Source organism: Populus euphratica, unplaced genomic scaffold (genome assembly GCF_000495115.2).
Source record: "Populus euphratica unplaced genomic scaffold, PopEup_1.0 scaffold5.1, whole genome shotgun sequence".
Classification (NCBI taxonomy): Eukaryota; Viridiplantae; Streptophyta; class Magnoliopsida; order Malpighiales; family Salicaceae; genus Populus; species Populus euphratica.
In genome coordinates, this window is record NW_011499848.1 from 1,256,353 (window position 1) to 1,280,271 (window position 23,919).

The 23,919-nt window shown below is 33.1% G+C and overlaps 1 protein-coding gene across 2 annotated transcripts; it reads left to right on the top strand.

Moving 5' to 3' along the window:
* The first annotated feature begins 9,785 nt into the window (after positions 1 to 9,785).
* Positions 9,786 to 23,340, top strand: LOC105113207 (uncharacterized). 2 transcript variants are annotated; one of them, XM_011009287.1, is made up of 14 exons: positions 9,786 to 10,335; positions 12,931 to 13,140; positions 14,253 to 14,447; positions 14,521 to 14,885; positions 15,333 to 15,558; positions 15,774 to 15,942; positions 16,087 to 17,322; positions 17,517 to 17,688; positions 17,774 to 17,995; positions 18,076 to 18,213; positions 18,729 to 18,963; positions 19,094 to 19,153; positions 22,763 to 22,834; positions 22,906 to 23,340. In XM_011009287.1, exons 1-14 carry the CDS (start codon positions 10,039 to 10,041, stop codon positions 23,038 to 23,040), a joined length of 3,732 nt encoding a protein of 1,243 aa, XP_011007589.1. In that variant the 5' UTR covers positions 9,786 to 10,038; the 3' UTR covers positions 23,041 to 23,340. The 2 variants fall into 2 exon arrangements, with proteins under 2 accessions (XP_011007589.1, XP_011007596.1); XM_011009294.1 differs by lacking the exon at positions 9,786 to 10,335 and adding an exon at positions 10,608 to 11,896.
* The last annotated feature ends 579 nt before the right edge of the window (positions 23,341 to 23,919 follow it).

Sequence of the window (23,919 nt, forward strand, 5' to 3'; positions counted from 1 at the left end):
TATGTCGAACACTTCCTCTTCTGGCTATTTTCTTCTTTTTTTTTTTTATGAAAGCTATCTTTTTTATTTCAGCATATATATAGATGCATGTAAAAAGATTTTCATGTTAACTCATAAAAAAAAAGAGTCTTTTAGAGTTTTTTTAGCTCTATTCGAGTTATCATCATAATAAGATGTCAACAAACATGTCTGATTTCTTTTGTCAATAACAAGATATAACTAAAAAAGGTGAAATATGAAGAGAAAAGTTTGAAGTCAGATCCAAATCCAAGGATTATGGCATAGAGTTAATAAAAGAAAGTTGTTTTCTCTGAGACATCACCTGAAAGAGAGAGGAAATAGGCAACACAGGGGAGATAAGATCCAAGGAAGCAAACCATGAAACAATAAGATGGTATTCCCTTCTACTCAGCTCCTCTTGTTTGATCGTAAAATTGTATGATCGTAAATAGTTTTTCTGGTATGTTCCTTGTCTAACCATAAAGAAAGTTTTCGAATTTTTCATTTGGTTTCAACAAAGAAATATGATCTATCTATAATTTTTAATAACAAGTCAGAGCGGGAATAGAAATCAATGGATATAGCAATGATACGTGCCTATGTTCATCAAGACAATTCAAAAAAATTCTTTCCCACATTTTTTTTTTTTAAGAAATCGGCATCAAAAAAATTCTTTCCCACATTTTTTTTAAAAGAAATCGGCATTCCCAATTTCTTTCCCTTGTTTTCCTCGAGCTATTCTTCTTTTCGAACTACATTGTTATTGCTTTTTCATACTTGGGCTATGGAGTTCTTCAATTGGTTTGGGTTAGGACTAGACATGGGCTCGATCTTGGTTTGCCTTAGTATAACAGTTTTCGTGGGTTTATTCTCCCAGAGAGAAAATTTTCATAGGCTGGAGTCAGAAATGACACCACAAAAATAGCCTTGGTCATTGTCGTCAAAAATATTGTTTGCATATTGGGGAGTGAGAAAATCATGAAGTTTCTGTTGGACTGGTAAGTGAAGAAAAAAAGAGAGGAGGGTCAAACTGAACTACTATTAATCTTGAATTTCTTTTTCATGAGAATAAATTTCATTAGGAGCTGGGCTAAGCGAGCCAAGCCCGGATACCAACAATTAACTTAAGAAAAAGGCTTGCTGTTACCCAGATATGAAGCCTGGCCCATTAATAATTTTTTAGCCCAATATAAGTGATTACGGATCTTGAGCTTATTATCAACTTTCCTTTTTTTCCTCTTATTATAAACTTTTATACAAATCAACCTACTGAGCCCAAAAAAAAAATTATGTATTAAGACAAGGCAAAGTATAGAGAAAAGAGAGAGAAAGAGAAAGGAAGAAAAAAATTACATGCAACACACCACAAAGATTTTTTATTATAGAAAAAAAACATCATTAAACACTATTACAATCCATAATTATTTTTTTGTGCTGTGGTACTTTTGTCATAACCTTTAGTTGTTTTAGAAATAATAATGGTAATGTAATTTGTAGTATTAGCTTCCAAAAGAAACAATGCTTGTTTTAAAAAATATAATAATAGTTGTTTTTTAAAATAATTTTTATTTATAAATATATTGAAATAATATTTTTTTTTAAATCAAGAAAAATATATTAAAAAAATTAATGAACCAAAAATAAAAAGAAAATATTCGGCATAGTCAATTTGCATTCAAACTTCCAAAGAAAAAAAAAAAGAAATTTACTGGTACCTGCACCAGGGGCTACTCGAGACCCCCTCTTGTAGTTTGCACTGATTAGGGCCTGTAATGTGTTTAATGTTAGTTCTTCACTTATATTTTGATAGGAATTGATAAGATTTTCTTAATTTCCTAAGATTAACCATCCATGTTTAGGACTTTACCCCGAAATCACAACTTCAATTGAAGGGTTAGTGTCAATTATGCGATACTCCTCTCAATTGCTCTCTATGGTGAGGATTTTCTGGGTCTATATCGAGTTGCATGGGTTCATGCATTTGGGTGAAAATACATGGAATTTGGCTTTTCATGAAGCATAAAATTAAGATGCTCAGAATATTTATCCACAGCAAAAAAAATTTGGACTGGTGGCATTATTTTTATCAAAACACACGTGGATGCCATTGTAGACGTTTAGATAAATTGAGGTAATGGGTACCAGATTTTCTATTATAAGATCATTGCCTGAAGGGTTTCCTTAATCCATACTTAAAAAAACATCTACATCTCCTGCTTGCAAAGAATATCAAGTTTTAGTCTTTAACTTAAGTAGAAAGAAGTAAATTATGGTAATATTATATGCTTAGTGTGGGAAACTTTTTGAAGTGTCTGGGTAGTGCTCTGGACAAATCAAAATGAAAAAGGTAGGTGAAATTAACAGCACCTCATCTGGAGAAGATTATAATGGCAGCTTTTAGGTCCATGGTGGATTATCCATATTTAGTGGGACAATGTTTAATTGAAGAATGTGTGCCAAACATAAGCATAACACACTCACCCAAGTAACCAATTGATTTAATATTGGTTTTCCAGGGTCATCCACTCACGGGGAAAACGCTTGCATGGTTGAGTGCCTTACCCAATCGCATCCACGTAGAAGAATTTCTCTCTTTGGTACATAAAGAAAGCAGAAAAGAAAAATATTTGTGTTATATCAGACCAGTCGGAGGCATATAATGCCATTTAACTTTCACGGAAAATCTTCCTTTCTCGATCTATTTAATCATGCCATTAATTTAAAATCCCCATGTTTGGATTCCAAACATGCACCATGCACAAGAAAGAAGAAGATGGTGGTTTATTAAAAGAGAGATTTGATTAATTACTTCTGTGCAAAGAAGAAAACCTTTTTTTTACCAAGAACAAAACTTTACCGTGGGAGAAGAAGATCTTTAACACTTGTGTGTCAAGAGTTATATTAAGTACTTGGCCTGTAATTATTACCGGCCGACACAAACGAAGCACAAGTAGCAGCAGCAGCTAGTAATTAATGTCAATGCATGTCTCGTTGGTGAGTGGCCGAGCACTCAACATGCTGCAGGAGCTCTCGTCGAGAGTTTTTTAACCCCTTCGCTCTTTTTGTATATATCAGATGACGGCGATGTTCCATGGTATGTTATGATACACTTCCAGGTAAACTAGGAAAAGAAGGAGGAGGAGGAGAAGGATAATAAATAAAATTTTAAGGAGATGTTGTGTGTGTTTATAGCTGATGGATACAATTAGAGGGTGCATTGCTCTAGTCTTAAGCCATCATCTTTATAAACTGATTACTATTGCTGGTTGAACACAATCAATATCACATTATTATTTTTTCATAATCTTTACCCTCGGAGATTATTTAACTTTTTCTATAGATTCTTGTTCAGAACTAAAACATCACTGATCAAATTAAAGACATCTGTCCTGTTAGGGTAATCTGCTATCTAATTTTTGTCCTTTTCTTAAGATACATATACATATACATGTGCATTTACACACATACATACCTGCTATCTAATTTTTGTCCTTTTCTTAATATACATGTGCATGTGCATGTACACACATACATGCATACATTTTACTATCGCCAACTTTAAGCTAAACAAGGGAGACATATATTTTATTTTTTTAATACATTCGCTAGTAATTAATGTCAATGCATGTCTCGTTAGTGAGTGGCCGGGCATGTCTCGTTAGTGAGTGGCCGGGCACTCAACATGCTGCAGGAGCTCTCGTCGAGAGTTTTTTAACCCCTTCGCTCTTTTTGTATATATCAGATGACGGCGATGTTCCATGGTATGTTATGATACACTTCCAGGTAAACTAGGAAAAGAAGGAGGAGGAGGAGAAGGATAATAAATAAAATTTTAAGGAGATGTTGTGTGTGTTTATAGCTGATGGATACAATTAGAGGGTGCATTGCTCTAGTCTTAAGCCATCATCTTTATAAACTGATTACTATTGCTGGTTGAACACAATAAACTGATTACTATTGCTGGTTGGACACAATCAATATCACATTATTATTTTTTCATAATCTTTACCCTCGGAGATTATTTAACTTTTTCTATAGATTCTTGTTCAGAACTAAAACATCACTGATCAAATTAAAGACATCTGTCCTGTTAGGGTAATCTGCTATCTAATTTTTGTCCTTTTCTTAATATACATGTGCATGTGCATGTACACACATACATGCATACATTTTACTATCGCCAACTTTAAGCTAAACAAGGGAGACATATATTTTATTTTTTTAATACATTCGCATAATCTAAAAGGAAAGGGAAAGGGAAAAGGGAACATTTTGTGTTACAAGATTATTATTTTTTTCTATTCCTGCCCTTCTAAAAGATGTGGAAGATTTATTTTATTTGAATCTATCTGTGTAGTTGGAGTAATCACATCTTTATTTTTATTTAGAGTATGATTTTTTTTAATTAAGTTATCATTTAAAATTTGTTTTTTAAAATAAAAAGTTGTGTGTGTTGTCTGTAAATTACTTGTTAATATAAAGCTCCGTCGAAAAAAAAAGTTTTGATGTATAAAAAATGATTTGATGAGTGTTTTTCATCTGAAAAAAAGAATTATTTTGATATCCTCTAGTTAGGTTGAATTTTTACGATTTAGGATAACACAAATGATAGTCAAATGGTCTCGTGGATGAAAAGCAACAACTATCAGGAGAGGAGAGACATGTCTTGCAATGGCACGGGCATGTCTTGTGCCACCTAGTGACTGGCACGCTTTAGACGTCCGTTTCATGTGCTCCCTTCAAGCTTTGCTCTGGGATCGGCCCTTCCAGAGTTAAATTATCATATTACCCCCATCAAGGCGTGCTCTTTTTTTCTTTTTCATTCTCGCGCCCTTCTCTTCTTGTTTTTTTTTTAAATAAAATATTATTTTTTACAGTTCCGCGTAAAATATTTTATATTATGATATATTTTGGTGTTTGTTTTTGAAAACCACTTTCATGAATATTTATATATTTTTTATAAAACATTTTATATAAAAATCAATTAATAAAAAATATTTTATAATTAACATTTAAAATGCATTCATTTATTGTAAAATATTTTCTGCTCATGACGTATCGTAAAATATCTTATAAATAGTAATTTATTTATAATATTATTCATTAAATAAATTATTATTAATAAAATATTTTATTAAATTTTGTTAATTAAAAATATTTTTCAGCAAATAAACTAAGTTTTAAAGTTAACTATACAGTAATTTAATTTACCAGTTTTTCTGTAAAATATTTAACATAAAACATATATAAAAAATATTTTTCTTCAATGTAGAAAAACCTGAAAAATATTTTTTTATAAAATATTTTATACAAAACAAACAAACTTTAATTCATCCACGTGATATAAAATAGTCTAATGAAATTCAGTTGGGATTCAATTTACTTGAATCAAAATATAAATATGTTAACATGGGACTGTCAACACACATACATCCATGGTGCGTCAATTGTTATTTGCTTAAAGCAAGTTTATTCAAAATTGCATTTTGAAATGGCTTTCATTTAAACTAATGTATTCATTAATAAGATATTACTTTTTTTATCTCAGTAACGTGTAGTATAGATGGAGACACGGAAGTATCACATTCCTAATAAACAGTGAAACCTCAAATTTGAAAGAGTTTGCCACCTCACCTTGAAAATTCCTCAAAAAGAGAAAAAAAAAAAAAACACTAAACACGACAACGGTTTCCTGGTGTGGAGTGTCGTGCCAAATAGTTAATGGACGCCATTGCTGTCACCCAATCGACAAAATGTGCCATGAAAAGGAAAACACGTTGAATATGCTTTGTTCTAGTGATACATCTGTCATGAACCACCACGCGCGATGTATTTGTCTGACTGACCAACCTAATGACCATGTTGCCCTTTATCCGTTCTCGGTGGAAGCTCATGTGGACTCCGTGAAAAACTCCGGGCCCCTCATTGTCCGTGGTGGAGGCTGATTCTCACATAGTGCCCATACGTGTCCATGGATTGTTTGCTCAGTGATACCACCTGCGTTACAAATTCTAAATAACAGGACTGGGTTTTATTTATTTTTTAAATGAGTACTTTAACATAAACATTAACATTAACAACAGAAAAGCTAACGGAAGAAGGGATTTTACAGTATATTTTATTGAATAATATTATTTGTTAGAATACTATTTTTTTTCTTTTGATTTTTTTTTTAATTTTAATTTTAATTTTATCTATTAATATTAAATTTATTAAAAAATCAGTTTTATAATTATTTTAATTATTGTTTTATAAGATCATTCCAAACTCATGAACTCGACCACAAGTTTAGCGAATTAACTTAATTGAGTTGAGTTTTTTCTTTATTTTTCTAATAAATTTTTTTAATTATATCTTTTAATATTGGATTAATTCAGAATTAAACTTTATAATTTATTTTAGTTTGTTTTATACAAATTTACTCTCATCTCATGAATCGAATTATGAGTTTGATTGGTTAATCTAAATAACTTTTTATATTTTTTTTAATTTATTTATTTTTAAATTTCATATTTAACACCTGATTTAATGTAAATTAAGTTTTATAATTTGTTTTAACTTGGTTTTTATTGGTTTATCTTAATCTAGTGACTTGGATCATGGATTTGAAAAGTTAATTCAGGTTGACTTGAATTATTTTTTATTTTTTAATTAATTTTTTTAATCTCATATTTCAAGATTGTGCTTATTGAAAATCAAATTTTATATTTTTTTCATGCGATTGTTATAATTTTATGATTTAGTATGCGACTTGACAAGTTAACATAAGTTAATTTAAATCAAGTATATTATTGTTTTAATGTTTATTAAACAATTTAATTTAAAAAAAATTAAGTTTTATAATTTGTTTTAACTTAGTTTTTATTGGTTTATCTTAGTCCAGTGACTTGGATCATGGATTTAAAAAGTTAATTCAGGTTGACTTGGATTATTTTTTATTTTTTAATTAATTTTTTTAATCTCATATTTCAAGATTGTGCTTATTGAAAATCAAATTTTATAATTTTTTCATGTAATTGTTATAATTTTATGATTTAGTATGCGACTTGACAAGTTAACATAAGTTAATTTAAATCAAGTATATTATTGTTTTAATGTTTATTAAACAATTTAATTTAAAAAATTTATTTTAATTTACAGTATATTTTTATTAATTATTCATGCTACTTTTTAACTTGGAAGGATATCATAGTTTTATCAAACAGTTTTTACATTTTTTAATTTTTTATATTAGAAAAAATATTACTGGCGTCAGAATATTATTTTATATTAAAAAAATAATTTTACCCGCACTTACCTCGAGAGAATTATCCAGCGAGCGAATATATCGCAATCCAAAATGTCTAAGCCACGTGGAGTGATGATTTAACGCTGAGAAACGACAAAAAGTCTCAGAGCCCGTTTGGCTCTGCGGTTGCAGCTGTGTTTTTATTTAAAACACAGCTGCAGCTGTTCGGTTAGAAAAAATGAAGGGATACTATTCACTGAATCCCATATTTTTTCTACATTAAAAACACAAAATTTGAAAAGCAAGAATTACTTATTTTTTTCACTGTTCACGCAATTGCACTGTTCATTGAACAGCGCAATTGCGTAAACAATGCAAAGTGGTGCACCGTTCAAGTGAAACAGTGCAAGAGAATTGCACTGTTCACTTTAAAATAGTGAACAGTGCAATTCTCTTGCACTGTTCACTGCGTGGATATATATATATATATATATATTTATAAAAAAAGACACTTTAACAGGGTTATTAGTCTAATCTTAGAAACAAAAAGAACCTTGGTTGGTTGGAAGGGAGGACTATATCCTATCATTTGTATTTGCACAGTCGAAATATCTCATTACCCTTGGGTTTTAGTCTTTTATATCTTGGATTTAAGAGTATTTTTGTTACCTATAAGCAATATATGGTAAATCTGCAAGGGTTAATTTTTTATTTCAATAAATTAAAGGGATTAAAAAAATATTAAAGAGTGCCAATTACTCCATCATTATTAGATGATACATGCGGTTAATTCCAGCAACTAAGTATGCTATTTTAGAGCATCATTAAATTTATCCTAGTTTTACCTTTACATTGAAATAACACATATAGAAAATAAAGCTCTGGTTTAGATTTGATGGATATTTCTTTTTCTTTTTTCTTTTTTCTCCTCAAGCCTTTACCATCATTTTGTTTTTTATTGTTCTTGATCTTTTGGCTCATATTTGTTTTATTTCAAATAACCTATGAAAATCAGAACTTACTTAATTTCTTTCTCGTTTTATTTTTTTATCTTTTTTTTATGGTTTTTGATTTGTTTATTAATATTTATTTTATTTACAATAACTTGTGAGAATTGAAAGTTGTTTTAATTTTATCCTCCTTTGATTATTTAAATTTATCTTGTTTAAACCTCCCTTTATTAATTGTTATTTATGCCATTTAAAATAATATGTATAATGTAACTTTTTTAGTAATTTCACAATTAATCATTTTTTTACTATCAAATTTTATCTTTATTGTTTTTTTTTTTGCTTTGCTAATTTATTTTAGTTTTTCTTTAAAATTAATTTTATTATTTAACAATAAATTAATTTAGATTTAAGCTTATTAATTAACCCCATTTTAGAATTTGAAGGATTTCAATTTAAAAAACTAACACAGTTTAAACATAGAGATTGCCTTTTACTTTTATTGTTCTTCTAGTCTAGTTTTTTTTTTTAGCTTTTATCATTTGATTTTTTATTTTATCGTGGACTAAGCTTATTGTTTTTTTTATATGTCTTTTACATCCTTTGTTTGTTTTTTGTTTTTTTAGTTGGGTTATCTAGATCTTTTTATATTTTATTTTTTAGATATATTATTTTTAATTAAATACAATTTATTGGTTAATATAAATAGATACCCACTTCATGGTATTTTGTTCGATTTACATTTACAAGGCATTGTTCTAGTGAACCATACAACTTATTTTGATGTCATCCAGTATCTTTTTGCAATTGAGTTTAAACTAACCTAACAACCTCTTTTTATCGTGGATAATGTTCATAGTTGAGTGGCGGCGAGTCTCAGATGATCATTTTTTTTTTCTCATTACAAATATGATATCAATAACTTTTTTTAACCATCGACAAATTTTTTTATGACTTGTTTTCTGTTATTTCTCTTGATTTAAATCAGGTTATTAAATTTATCAATTTTATTATATATAGTTAAGTTAATGATCCGAGTATTAGGTTTTTCTTATTTATTTCAAAACACAATCACCCTGCAATGTAGTTCAGGTTCACTTTCCACACTTGTTTGTTATTATGATAGTAATTGATTTTTAAAGTGTTTTTTAATTAAAAACATATTAAAATAATATTTTTTAATTTTTTCTATACAAATACAACAAAATAATTTAAAAACATAAAAAAATAATTTTAAAAAAATATTTCTCTTATTTTTTTTAAAATGTAAAAATAAGGCTATTAATTCTATAACAAACTAAGGTAAAATTCTGTGTACTGATGTAAGTATCAGAATAACCACTCAAAAAAATAAAATAAAACAAACTAAGGTAAAATTCTGTGTACTGATTATTTAAATTTTATTAGAAATATATAAATTTTATTTTGTTTGTCCTACGTCGATCCTAGTAAATCCGGCTTACGTCCTCTGATTCACATCACCCTATGAATCTTGCAAGAAAAAAAGAAAAGAAAAGAAATTCCAAAACAAACATAAATAAAAATTCAATACCTAAAATAACTGAAAAAAATGAAAAGAGAGAGAGAGAGAGACCGATCTAAAATAATAAAACGCCCCCGTCTTCTCCATCTTCCTTATTTTGTATTCTACCTTTCTTCTTCTGTTTGTATTCGCTCCGTTCTCTTCTCCCCTCCTGCATACAAAGACAAAACAATCCAAGAAAACTGGATAACCAAACAAGAAACCGATAAAAAAAAAATCACAAAAATGATATTCTCTTGAAAGAAAAAGGAAACAAAAGGAGATAAATTAGGAATTTCAAGATTCTTCTCCAACTAGTTAATTAATTTTCAGATATAATGTCGACGCCATTTTCTGGTATAGACGGAGGGGGAGCAGGAGGAGTAGCGGTAATGGCAGGTCCAGTGAATCCAATCGATCCTTCTGCACCGTCTAAAACTTGCCTAAAAAATTCTGCTTTGAAATCTCCGATTCTTATCTTCCTTTTCTTCCATAAAGCTATTAGGTCCGAGCTCGACGGTCTCCACCGCGCCGCAATCGCTTTTGCCACTACTGGTGGTGATATTAAGCCGTTACTTGAGCGCTACCACCTTTTTCGCTCCATATACAAGCATCACTGCAATGCTGAGGACGAGGTTGGTTTAACTAATTTTTGTTTCAGATTTGTTGATTTTGAGGCTTTGATTGATTTTTGTATACCGAGTTTGTTCAGCTCAGTTTGCTTTTTCAGTTTTCAATTATGTAGCAGATTCTGTGCGTGTTAGTGTATTTGCAATCGATTAATTGGAGTTTTGGAGGTTTCTAGGGATATGCAAATGAATTTGCTTTCTATTTAATTTGCCATTTTGATGATGATTTTGTGTGATTATTGCTTAAGTTTTCTTAGTTTCGTTAATCGTGGTAATCTGAGTTGCTTGTTTTGGATTGGTTGAGAGTGTGCTTTGTTTTTCGCTGTAGTCGTAGACAGGACCAGTTGAAGGTTTGTGCATGTTTGCATTGATACATATGGATAGTATCTCTATACCTTGATACTAGCATGGTGGTGCTAAATATTTTTTCTTCTTGCAAAACAAGGTTCGGAAGGATCTGAATCGCCAATAGCAATAGCAGTTCATTACGTGGCTTTGTGATTGAATTACATGTGATAGCTTTGATTAAGGCTTTACCGGATTGTTAAGAATGAGCACGTATTGTTGGGCCTATTAGTTTCCTAAACACCAGGTTTTAGAGGAGATCAAGTACCATGTGCCTTGAATTCATGTTGTCTTGCTGGAATATAATTAAAATTTCTCTTTTGTTATATAATTTGGCGGGACTTCGAACTATCATTTCTTCTGGAATTACTTGATCACATATAGGGTAATATTTACTCTCTTTTCCTTTTCTTTTTCTGTCTTCAGTGCACCCAATGACATTTTCCATCAGAGTTTAAAATTTTCTTTCGTTGCTTGATCAAAGTGCATATCCTCATTTCCAACTTAAATGTTGAATTTCAGATTTACAGGGTCAAATCTTTTGAGTCATGAGAAGCTTTTAACCGTCTTGTTGTTTATGCACACTTTAGTTGGATTTGCAGATTGAATTTTGTCTATTGGGAAGACATTGTCGGTGAGTCACCACATGCAATTTAGCCTCAAAAAGGCATGATACTGCCACAACATAATATGAGACGCTTACACTGTTTTTGTAACATCCATCACATGTTTATGGCAAGACCCTCTCAAATGCTAGGAAACTGAGACATCAGATTATACTTCAACTGTCACCACTCATGGTCTTTGGTCATTAGATTAATCATCACATGGTAGATTATGGATTCCATATGTTTTTTCAGGTACTTAATTTTCTGCCTGTCTTGATTGTGGTATGCATTGTTCGTTATAATCAATTCACATTATTTCAGATATATTCTTTTTTCCCTTTCTATCTGGATTCTTTTCTCAAGGTACCAGTTTTTGAATTAGCATTGCATTTATACTCTTGTCCCTCCTTTCTTAAGTTATAGAGTATTCCATCATGTATCTAGCTTTGCCTGATGATTATTTTTATACTGATAATTTTGGGGTTGAGAGCTATTTGTATCAATATAAGCTGGTGGGGGCATCTGACACAAAACAAAATAAAGCTGGCAAGAGTTTAGAAGTTACAGATATTATAAGCATGTAAAACTTTTGCCAAATGGAGAAGATTGAGAGGGTAAGATAATCTGATAATCATTGTTTCTGCACAACAGTAATATCAGCCATCTTTCTCTAATTAATTTAGCTGTGAAATATCTTTATAATATATTATGATCTCTGAACTGAAAACTTATCATGGAATTTATCACAGGTTGATCTAGATATTATTATATGAAGTGTGATGAATGAAAAGGGTATATTTTGGAGAAATCTGCCACTTGATCTTGCAAGAAATACTAGTATTGTAGCTTTTCGTAGAAATGGTTTTGTCAAATAACGGTATAAATTTTCTTTTCCACATGTTTGGCTATAGTATAAGCTTTAAAATCCTGATGCATTTCCTGTTCACGATACAGTACAAAGTGAAATGGGAATTAGACAATTGTTGCTGTAGTTTCATGCTTCTACTCTTTATCCTTAAACTGACCGAAGGTAGAAAGTGCTGTCAGAAACAACTGTGGCATGGATTTCCATAGTCATCTGTCAATTGGAATTTGTTAGTCTGATCAGATCAATCAGTATTGGAAAGCATCAGTGCTTTTGTAGGTCTATAATATCTGAAAAATCTAGAAAACAATGTGTCCTGGGAACGTGTATTGAAACACACAGGACTGGTATTTGGAATGTTGATGTGGTCAATTATTTTTTGTTCCCTAGGAGGCCCATCAGGTCTTGCGCTGCTCAATGGTGTATAATCCCTTTCTTTTAACCTCTCTCATTCTTGATGTGACTGCGATTCAATGGCTGGCTGTTTTGGATTATGCATGTGTCTTTATAGTTAGGTAGCATCCACTAGTTAAAACAAGCATTTGTGGGCAATAAATCCCGTGTATAAAAAGTCAGTGCTACTATTTTCACATGGATTTTTAAGGTCTCTGCTATCTATTTTTGAGAGAATCATAATTCATAACATGATGAAGCAATTAATGTGATAAATGATGTTACCAGCCACAAATTTCGTGCTTGAAAATGGATTATTTCCCTGTTCTTTGGGTTTAGCTTATACACAATTAGCTGAGGATTCTGACAGTATGTTTTCTGTGACTGGAGGTTATTTTTCCTGCTCTTGATATACGTGTGAAGAATGTAGCACGGACTTACTCCCTTGAACATGAGGGGGAGAGTGTCCTGTTCGATCAATTATTTGAGCTGCTCAATTCAAATATGAAAAATGAAGAAAGCTATCGGAGAGAGTTGGCCTCTCGTACAGGAGCCCTTCAAACATCAATTGACCAACATATGTCCAAGGAAGAGGAACAGGTATTCTTTTTTATCAGTTGTGCAAGGATAGCTTTTCATTTTCTCATGATAGGTTTAAGGGAATTTAAACTTGTTCCCCCTATTCTCTTAATCTGTATCTTTTAACCGCACATGATGTGCAGAGCTTTCTTTAGCTTTAAACAGTTTAGGAAAAAAAATGATAAATAGATTCTGCAGGTGCAGGGGGATTGTAACAACATGTAGATTGTAGAGTTTCAGACGTAGTAATGAATGATTGACTAAACTAGAGAACAAGAAGATATTAAAAATATCGACTAACAATCAGAAATGTATATTTCAACTTGAAATAAATCTGTGTCAACACAACTATTTCAGAAGAATCTGCAAGGTGCAACGAAATTCTGTGCATGTTTGAACATTGATATTGATTTTCCTCCAACACATTAAACATGAATACCTACTAGTTCTTTAAGCTATCAAGCATTCCTTGCTCTGAGAGTTGTCTCCGTTTCAGCATATGACTAATGTGCTTCAGTATCCACTCCAGTTGATAGAAGTTACGATCAACACACAATGAAAGATGTGTTTCTAGTCTTTATGCACTGCCATTGGTTATAAAAATGCAGAGAGGGAGGCTAACAGTGCTTCAGTCACATGACATTTGATCTGCATGAAGTGAAGTCCATCCTTTTCGTTTCAGTTGTTCAATAATATTTCCCCCCAAGTTTAACAGGAAAAAGGGGGACAATGCAGGCTATAAGTTCCAATAGCAAATTGCCAGCTCCAGCATCCTTTTTATACAAGATATATATGGTTTTGGCATGTATATTGTGACACTACATCTTATCCTCCACAAGGATTTCCCTGAGGAATAGAGTGCACATCTGCATTGCTCAAGGGAAGACTTCTGAATAGATATTCTAGAAATAAGTAGGTTTGTCTTTGTCTTTCAGATTTTTCTATGTGCAACAAATTATTACTGCTCAGGGTGAGCTGACAGTGAACAAGGTGCTCTCTGAGTTTTTGAATCCATGCCATTGAGACTTCTCTTTCTAACTGGCAATTATATTTCACAAATAATTCATTAGGAGTTTGATACACCCAGTCAAAAATAAATTCGAATTTCACCAGCTTGTTGTTGGTCATGGCAGGTCTTTCCCTTGCTAATCGAGAAGTTTTCATTTGAAGAGCAGGCCTCATTGGCATGGCAGTTTCTGTGCAGCATTCCTGTTAATATGATGGCAGAGTTTCTTCCTTGGCTTTCTTCCTCTATATCATCTGATGAACATCAGGATATGCACAAGTGCTTGTGTAAGATAATCCCAGAAGAGAAACTTCTTCGGCAGGTGAGGATATATTTGGCAGTTAATTTTTTTTGGATGGACTTGAACAAGCTGACTCAAACTTCTATTGATGAAGGTTATTTTCTCCTGGATGAAAGGGGCAAAATTGTCTGAAACGTGTAAGAGCTGTGAAGATAATTCTAAGGCCTGGTGTCAAGATTCAGGAGCGCCAACTTTAGGGTCTCAAAGCATGCAAGGAAACTGTGCATGTGAATCTTCTAGAATGGGTAAAAGGAAATATATGGAGCTAAATTGTGATGCCACCCTTTCCACTGAATTCCATCCAATAGATGAAATTCTGCTTTGGCACAATGCCATTAAAAGAGAGTTGAATGATATAACTGAGGCAGCTAGGAGCATCCAGCATTCTGGTGATTTTTCTAATCTGTCTTCATTCAACAAGAGGCTGCAATTCATTGCGGAAGTTTGCATCTTTCACAGGTGCAGTTATTTTTGTCTTTCCATATTATGTCCTTATAACATTGTTTAAGTGCAGCAACTTGTTTGTTTCATCAGTAGTGCGTTGATGTAACTTTCTTCATGCCTAAAGATAAGTATTTGGGGTGATTAGTCCTTCATAGTACAGTCCACTGCATGACTTATGCATTCTACCTCTTGTCAGTCTTTTGAATCCTTAGTTGTGTTGTCTTTTTAGAAAACCCTTCTCCTCAGTAAAGTATGGAAGCTTTTGAATGGTCAAATCTCCTCAAATTGCTCTTCTTTAAAGGCAGTTGAACTTCTTGGACCTTTCCTTTTCCTTTCAGTGCCTTCAGAGGACCCAAAGACAAGCATAATAGAAAGAGAACATGAATATTATTTTTGTCTTGTTATCAAACTTATGACCACTTGATATTTTTGAAATGTGTTTTTTGTTTTCTATGACTGCAGTTTTGCCGAGGACAAAATTATATTCCCTGCTGTAGATGCGGAACTCTCTTTTGCCCACGAGCATGCAGAAGAAGAGGTTCAGTTTGACAAGCTTAGGTGCCTGATAGAAAGTATTCAAAATGCTGGAGCCTACACATCCCTTACTGATTTCTACACAAAGCTGTGCTCCCAAGCTGATCAAATCATGGACAACATACAGAAACACTTCCAAAATGAGGAAGTTCAGGTAAGAATATTGCTGCATCACTGCAGAACTTGTCTTCCCTACAGAGATGATTTTCTATTTCCTGCATTCTCTAACCAAACAAGAAGAAAAGGAAAGAAAAGAAAGACAGCTTAAAAATGTCACCTGCATATTGGTTGAGATTTAAAATCAACAGCCATTAACTCTTGGCTTTTGCTAGCTTGGCAAGCCATCTGACATGTCTATTGCATTGCTAGGTTCTTCCACTCGCTCGAAAGCACTTTAGTGCCAAAAGACAGCGTGAACTTCTTTATCAAAGCTTATGTGTGATGCCCTTGAAATTGATTGAAGGTGTCTTACCGTGGTTGGTAGGGTCACTTAGTGAAGAAGCAGCGAGGTCTTTTCTTCAAAATATGTACATGGCAGGTTCAGAGCCAATTCACCACCTCTCCTTTTTATTGATACTCTTTATATCTTTATGACATTTTATAGAGGGTTTGCCACTCCGGTATTCATGCTACCAGTGCTTCATATCTGTCAAGTTCTAACTTGCAGTGTGATCTTTTGCAGCTCCAGCTTCAGATTCTGCACTGGTTACACTTTTTTCTGGTTGGGCATGCAAGGGTGGTTCTAAAAATGTTTGTTTGTCTTCAAGTGTTATTGGTTGTTGTCCGGTGAGAATCTTGGCTGGGACCGAGGAAGATACTAAACAGCAGTCCTGTGAGTGCAACCCTAGGTCATCTGTTGATGAGAAGTCTTCCTTTGTCCAAGTAGATGGAGCTGATGACTGTAGAAGGCCAGGGAAACGTGGAAACTTGTTAGCTCAGGAAGACAGCAATGCTTGTCCCTCTTCAGAGCCTGTTGATACCCAAAAATCATCTTGTAGCAATAAATCTTGCTGTGTCCCTGGGTTAGGAGTAAGTAGCAACAATCTAGGAATTAGTTCTCTTGCTGCAGCTAAATCTCTACGCTCATCTTTTAGTCCTTCTGCTCCTTCCCTTAACTCCAGCCTTTTTAACTGGGAAATGGACACGAGCCCCACGAATATTGGTTGCTCATCACGGCCTATTGATAACATATTTCAATTTCATAAAGCCATCCGCAAAGACCTGGAGTATTTAGATGTTGAATCTGGAAAACTAAACGAATGCAATGAAACTTTGCTTAGGCAGTTTACAGGTAGATTTCGTCTGCTGTGGGGTTTGTATAGAGCACATAGTAATGCAGAGGATGATATAGTATTCCCAGCATTAGAATCTAAAGAAACACTTCATAATGTTAGCCATTCTTACACTCTGGACCACAAGCAGGAGGAGAAATTATTTGAAGATATCTCATCTGCACTTTCAGAGCTCACCCAACTTCAAGACTACTTGAAGAATACAAATCATGCTGATGAATTAATTGGAAAGCATGCTAATTTGTCTGACTGTAACTATACAGTTAGACAGTATAATGAGCTTGCGACAAAGCTTCAGGGGATGTGCAAATCCATTAGAGTAACTCTGGATCAACATGTTTTCCGGGAAGAACTTGAGTTGTGGCCATTATTTGACAGGCATTTTTCCGTAGAGGAGCAGGACAAAATTGTTGGTCAAATAATTGGAACCACTGGTGCAGAGGTGCTTCAATCGATGTTGCCATGGGTAACGTCTGCTCTCACTCAGGAGGAGCAGAACAGGATGATGGACACATGGAAGCAGGCGACCAAAAACACAATGTTTAGTGAGTGGCTTAATGAATGGTGGGAAGGAACTTTTGCTGCAATGCCACATGCTACAACATCAGAGAGTTGTATATCACTAGGTTTCTGCAATCTTTTATTCGCACTATCAATTTATTTTTTATTTGCTGTTGAATGTGGCATAATTTGTGTGTGAATAAAGCTGCAAGCTTGAGACATTCTGAGATGTTTCTTGAAAGTAGCATTTTATTCTAGCTGGTATTAAAACATTTTAAAGATATATTTTTGTTATTTTATCTTTTATCTTTTTGTTTAGGTACTGATCTCCATGAAAGTCTGGATCAAAGTGATCATACATTTAAGCCTGGATGGAAAGATATTTTTCGGATGAATCAAAATGAGCTTGAAGCAGAGATTAGGAAAGTTTCTAGAGATTCAACTCTTGATCCAAGAAGAAAAGCTTACCTTATTCAAAATCTTATGACCAGGTTTGTTCATGCTGTGCAAACTTTCTGCAGTTTTCTGCATTACTATTCTTCTACTCGCTCTGATCAACATATTTGATTTTGTTAGCCGCTGGATAGCCGCACAGCAGAAGTCACCTCAAGCAAGAACTGGTGACCATTCAAATGGTGGAGACTTACTTGGATGTTCTCCTTCATTTCGAGGCCCAGAGAAACAAGAATTTGGGTGTGAGCATTACAAAAGAAATTGTAAACTACGTGCTACATGTTGTGGCAAGTTATTTGCGTGTAGGTTCTGCCATGATAAAGTCAGTGACCATTCGATGGATAGGTAACTTAGTGTTATTCAGTCATACTTGGTTTTGATTGGACTTTCTATTAACTTGATAGTATTTTATTCTGTACTTTCAGGAAGGCTACATCTGAAATGATGTGTATGCGCTGTCTGAAAATTCAGCCTGTTGGACCAGTTTGCACTTCTATTTCCTGTGGTGGGTTCTCAATGGCGAAGTACTATTGCAGCATCTGCAAATTTTTTGACGATGAAAGGTATTCAGATTAATTGATGCCAGAAAACATGAAAAAATATTGTGGTTCCTGGTTACGCGTAACCAGGTAGTACATTTCTGGATTTCAAATAGAAATGTGATGTACATTTTCTATCATTAATATATTCACTTGTTCTTCCAAAATCTATAACTTGCAATCTCTCTTGTAGTTTCTCTAGCTTGAAAATTCAACTTTTTCAACGATTATAATTACAAGGTGCATAAGAAGTCAGCTACATGTCTGGAATCGTATACCACAAGAAATATATTCGCACTTTACACTCTCTTCCATTTTAATTAATGGAATAATAATATTGATTGCAATGATAATTGACTGTAAATGACCTATTTTCCTTTTCATTTATTCTTTAAGCCATCGTGAGAAAGGTATAGGTCTAACTTAGCAAAGCAATTCAGTCATTTTGACTCTCCAATGGTCTTTAAATTCATGCAAGTAACTGTTTCTGAACTCATCCTTACTACTTGATTTCCTGTAATGCACTGAATTTATTTCAGGGCTGTTTATCATTGTCCTTTCTGCAATTTATGCCGTGTGGGTACTGGGCTTGGTGCTGACTTCTTTCATTGCATGAAGTGCAATTGTTGCCTGGCAATGAAACTAGCTGACCACAAATGTCGAGAGAAAGGTCTGGAAACAAATTGCCCAATCTGCTGCGACGACATGTTCACTTCAAGTGCAAGTGTCAAAGCTCTTCCTTGTGGCCATTTCATGCATTCAACCTGTTTTCAGGTCTTTTTTTTTTTTTACTGGTTTTGTCTGGTTATTGCCATTCCTTTATGTTTCAACTTTTTGCCTGTTTGCAGTGATATGGTAAGTTGTGTGCCTGGTACTTAATTCTGTTTGCACTTGATTGTGTCAGGCGTATACTTGTAGTCACTATATCTGCCCAATTTGCAGCAAATCTCTGGGAGACATGTCGGTAAGATAAAAATGATTCATCTTCTCAGTCTGTTCTTCTATGATGCTATTGTAGAGTGCCATCAAGGGAAGTGATGTTTAGAGTTGCACATGGCGTATTAATGAGGAATACTTCCAATATATTGAACATTTTTTTTTGTTGTTCCTTGAGTGAAATTTATTTTGTTGATCTGATCATAAAAAGTTATGATTACTTACGAGTATTGCCCATTGCCTAATTTATAGATCTTGTTAACCTCGCTACATCACTTATCCAAGTGTTGAGCATTTTTTTTGTTATTCCTAGAGTGAAATTTATTTTGTTGATCATAAAAATTTATTACCAAAAAAACTAAAAGCGATTAGTAAAACATTATAGCTTTAGTTTCACTGTGTGAAATGCCACTTTTACTCTTATCCTAAAAACTTAAAAATCTTACAATTAGGGATATCATTGTTTTTCTTTTTTTAGGAGATTCATTGGTCATTGTAAAATTGATTGAGGATAAATTAGCATGACATCTTTTTTTTTTTAATCACAGTAAAATAACTATTTTACTCTTTAAAGCAAAATAATGATAAGCTGTTGGTCAAAGGTTCTTGTCTTTTTTAAAACAATTGCATAGTTAAGTTATGATCATGCTCTTAGGAGAAAAAAAGTGAATATGCATAGAGAGGCTTCTTTGTCTTTTCTATTTTTTAAACAATTAAATAACAAAACTATCATTGAAATCCAAAAAAACTAAGGTTGGTTTCAAGGGTGTTTTAATGTTTTCTTTCTGTTTTTGTTTTTTTTTAATGTTTGGATTTAGTTAGGGGTTGTTTGATAATTTTAAATAATTAAATATTATTAAAAAAGTTGTTGATGTGTGCAACGCATGTGTCAGCGTGTGATAGCCTCCGCTCTTTTTGGGCGGCGCATGCGGGGCCTTACCGTTGCCAAAATCTTTAATCCGCGACGGTGTTGAGAGTGGTGAGTCATTCTTTTTCTGGCAGTGTGGCCTGTGCTCACGGTGAAGATTTGGTTAGACTAAGGTGGAGTTTTTTTTTTCTTTCCTCTCTTATGCCTTTGAAATTCACACCAGCCCTTTCATAAAACAATTGTATCCTCTAGTTTTTAATTTTATTGATTTTGTTTCCTATTGTTTTTATTACTATTTATTTTGCATTTGATGATGTTTTAAGTTTAGTTTTTTTTTCAATTTCATCTCTAGATATTTTATTCCATTTGATTTTTGTATTTAATTTGGTCCTCCTGGTTTTGATTGCTTTTTTCGTATTTTATACTTATCTTGATTAATTTTTTTTCAGTTCCATTCCTTACTATTTTATTGCATTTTTAATCCAATTTTGGTTTTCATTATTTTTATTGTTATTTTCTTATACTTTTCTTGATATATCTTTTTTTTTGCCTTTTACGTTTTATTTACTTTAGTTTTTTTATCCAATTTAGGTCCTTATTCTTTCAATTACTTTTTTTATATCATTTTTTAATTTATTTTGTTTTCTAATTTAGCCCCTAATTATTTTATTTCATTTTATTTTTATACCATGTTTGGTCCACATTGTTTGGGTTTAACATTGTTTTATAGTTAGAAATTCTACTTTGTTATGTTTTCATGACTATCTTCATACTTGGTAATTCCTGTCTTGTGACTTGGATCCAATTTAAGTTCAATTTTCTTGGGTCATTTATTAATTTTTTTTTTTCAAATTCATTATTTGACATTTGGTTACTAGTCCCTTAGCTTCTTTGTTTGTTCTACTTTTCTTTTGTTTAGTTATTTGATTTTATATCTCCGGTAAAATGTTAGTTGAATTAATTCGGGTTGACTCAAATTTTTTTTCTCAATGTTTCTTTATGAAATTGATTTTTTTTTTAATTTCATCATCATTTGACATTAAATTATTGGACCTTGAGCTTTGTGATTTTTTTACTTTTCTTTCTGTTGGGTTATTCTAAGTGCGGGTTAGTCAAGTTAGCCCAGATTGATTCTGGTTTTTAATATTTATTTATTCAACTTTTTTTTTTGCTAGGTCTTTTTTCTAGAAGTGTAGTTTTTTTTATTCTAATCATATGTCGCTGGTGGTAGGTTGATCGAGTTAATTCATGTTGATTTGAATTTTTTTTTCTTGATTTTTTTTTTATTTTATCATTTGACATTAAATTATTGGGCCTTGAGCTTTGTTATTTTTTTAGGTTATCTTGAGAGCGAGTTAGTAAAGTTAACATAGATTAACTCGATTTTGTTTTAGCATTGGTCTTTTTTTACTAGGTCCTTTTGAAATTCTTATTTTTTTTTTTTTGTATCCTAATCTCATATCACAGGTTAGTTAGGTTTGTCCGAGTTGACTTGTGTTTTTTTTTTATGTTATATTTTTTGAACTTGTTTTTTTTTAATTCTTTGTCCGAGTTGACTTGTGTTTTTTTTTTTTGATGTTATATTTTTTGAAATTGTTTTTTTTTTAATCCTTTAATATTAAGTTATTAGGCCTTGAACTTTGCAATTTCTTTAAGTTTTTTTTTTTTTTTTTGTCTGTGAGTTATTTCAATTTTATATCTCATATTATGTGCTAATAAAATTAACTTGGGTTTGCTTGAATTGTCATTGCCTTGGCATCTTTTTTTTACATTAGAAAACATCTGACCCAATCCATGGTGTAGCATAAGCCTATTTAATGAATACTTACAAGCACTGCCCGTTGCCTCATTGCTAGATCTTATTAACCTGCTACTCTTCTTCCCCAGGTATTAAAACTAAATGGTTGGTGTGATCTTTTCTTTACCTTTTTAAAATTCAAACGGAGTTCAGTAAATTATTTAAACAATTCCTGATAACAAATAAAGAAAAAGGGATAATGAGAATTTACATGTTCATAACACAGTAATGACAGTCTAGAAAAAGTTTTTGGCTTCTTTGTTATATTTTTTAAACAACCGTATGAGACTTGGTTTTGTTTGACTAGGTTAGAATTTTGCCTTGTTGTTCGAATGAGGGGCCATCGCAGGTTCCTGCCTGTTCATAATATTTGCTTTGTTCGTTGTGATACTTATTTGGTGCTAGATGTGCAGTCTTGTTATTTGAATGAATAGTACTTGAAAGAATAGTATGGCGGTATGCTTGTTACTTGGACTGTTCTGCCCGCTTGCATTTTCCTACAGAATGGACAAACCAAATCCTTCTAATCCAACTTCTAGAGAGATATGCTTCCCAGCAATCCTCAACTAGCAGGCTGCTAAGAATTAGACATCGCATACAGGGATCTTTTCAGTTACCCTCTATATAGTTGCTAAGGAAGCTAGAGGAAATGAATAGATTATAAAATTGAAATTCAGCATTCTAGATATTGTAATCAGATCTGAAAAACACCTGAATTGCCGTAATGGTTGCAGGAGATAACTGAGCTATTCTTTTGGACAAAAAATGAACTTGAAATAATATTTTTCATAAAAATTAACTTCAGAGGCATACCCATATCTGCATTCTATTGAAGTATGCCATTGAAATGTAAATGAAAACTTATTTTAGAATGCAGTGGGAATGATTGTTCATGTCCGTATTATGTACTGAGGATGAAATAATGATGAAGTGTATTAAACGCTTCTGAAGGCTTTGTTCTTTTCGTGCAGGTTTACTTTGGTATGCTTGATGCACTACTGGCTTCTGAGGAGCTTCCAGAAGAGTACCGGGATCGCTGTCAGGTAATTATCCAAACTTTCCTTTTAGCATAATCACCCTTCAAGGAATACTAAGACTGATTTCGTTGATGCAGGATATATTGTGCAATGACTGTGACAAGAAGGGCACAGCACCGTTTCACTGGCTATACCACAAGTGTAGGTTTTGTGGATCATACAATACCAGGGTAATTAAGGTTGATTCAAACTGCTCAACTTCAAACCAGTGAGGGCATATGGCCCTCCCATGTAAGCACTCCTTGGCGCCAATCAATCACATCGGTTTGTAAATGACATGCCATTACAAAAGTCAGTTTCATTTTACAATTTTTTTCCTCGGCTGTATTATTTTCAGCTCGCGGGGGCATGAGTGCCATGCCATTGGCTCGCCCAGATGAAAGTGTTTCTAAAGAAGTGTATAGGAAAATCGAAAAAATTTTGTTTTGGTTGCTGAGTTTAGCCGAGTTGCCTTGTGAAATTTTACGGTCCTCGATTTTATAAGCTGTGTTATGGGCCATGACTGTTGATCTTCATTTCAGTCGCTTAGAAATCTTAGAATGCATAAATGGGCACCCTGAGATTTTCTTGAGAAATCCCTTGGGATTGCTTCACATTGGATGTTTAAACTTTTTAGCTATTCGTTGTCGTGTTAGGGAGGGTTGGATGGAAGAAATGCACTTGATCAAATCACAAGCACAAACAGGTGAAGCACACTTTCTGGGTTGTATAAGGAGAATGTGACTCGGCCAGCGCACAACGGTTGAAAGCACCTGTTATACTTGTACCTACCTTACACCTGAAGAATTTGACACGGCCAGTGCATAACCGTGTTTAGTCTCGCTCCAGCTAACCTGTCGTTGTCTAGTGGCTGGTGGATTGCTAATGATCGAGATTCATCTTTCAATTTTCTCTCTTACCAGACGGGGAACAAAAAGGAAAACTAATTCATGTGGTTGCCGAATTCGGCACCCCAACGATCATCTGGCTCTGAGGTTTGTATGGAACAGAGACAAATATGTTTTGCCTTGACCAAAACCAAATAGCACCTAGCTTGGTCAAGGCAATCATGTTTTGCTGAATTCATCCCCGGTGCGTGTCACCTCGATGCC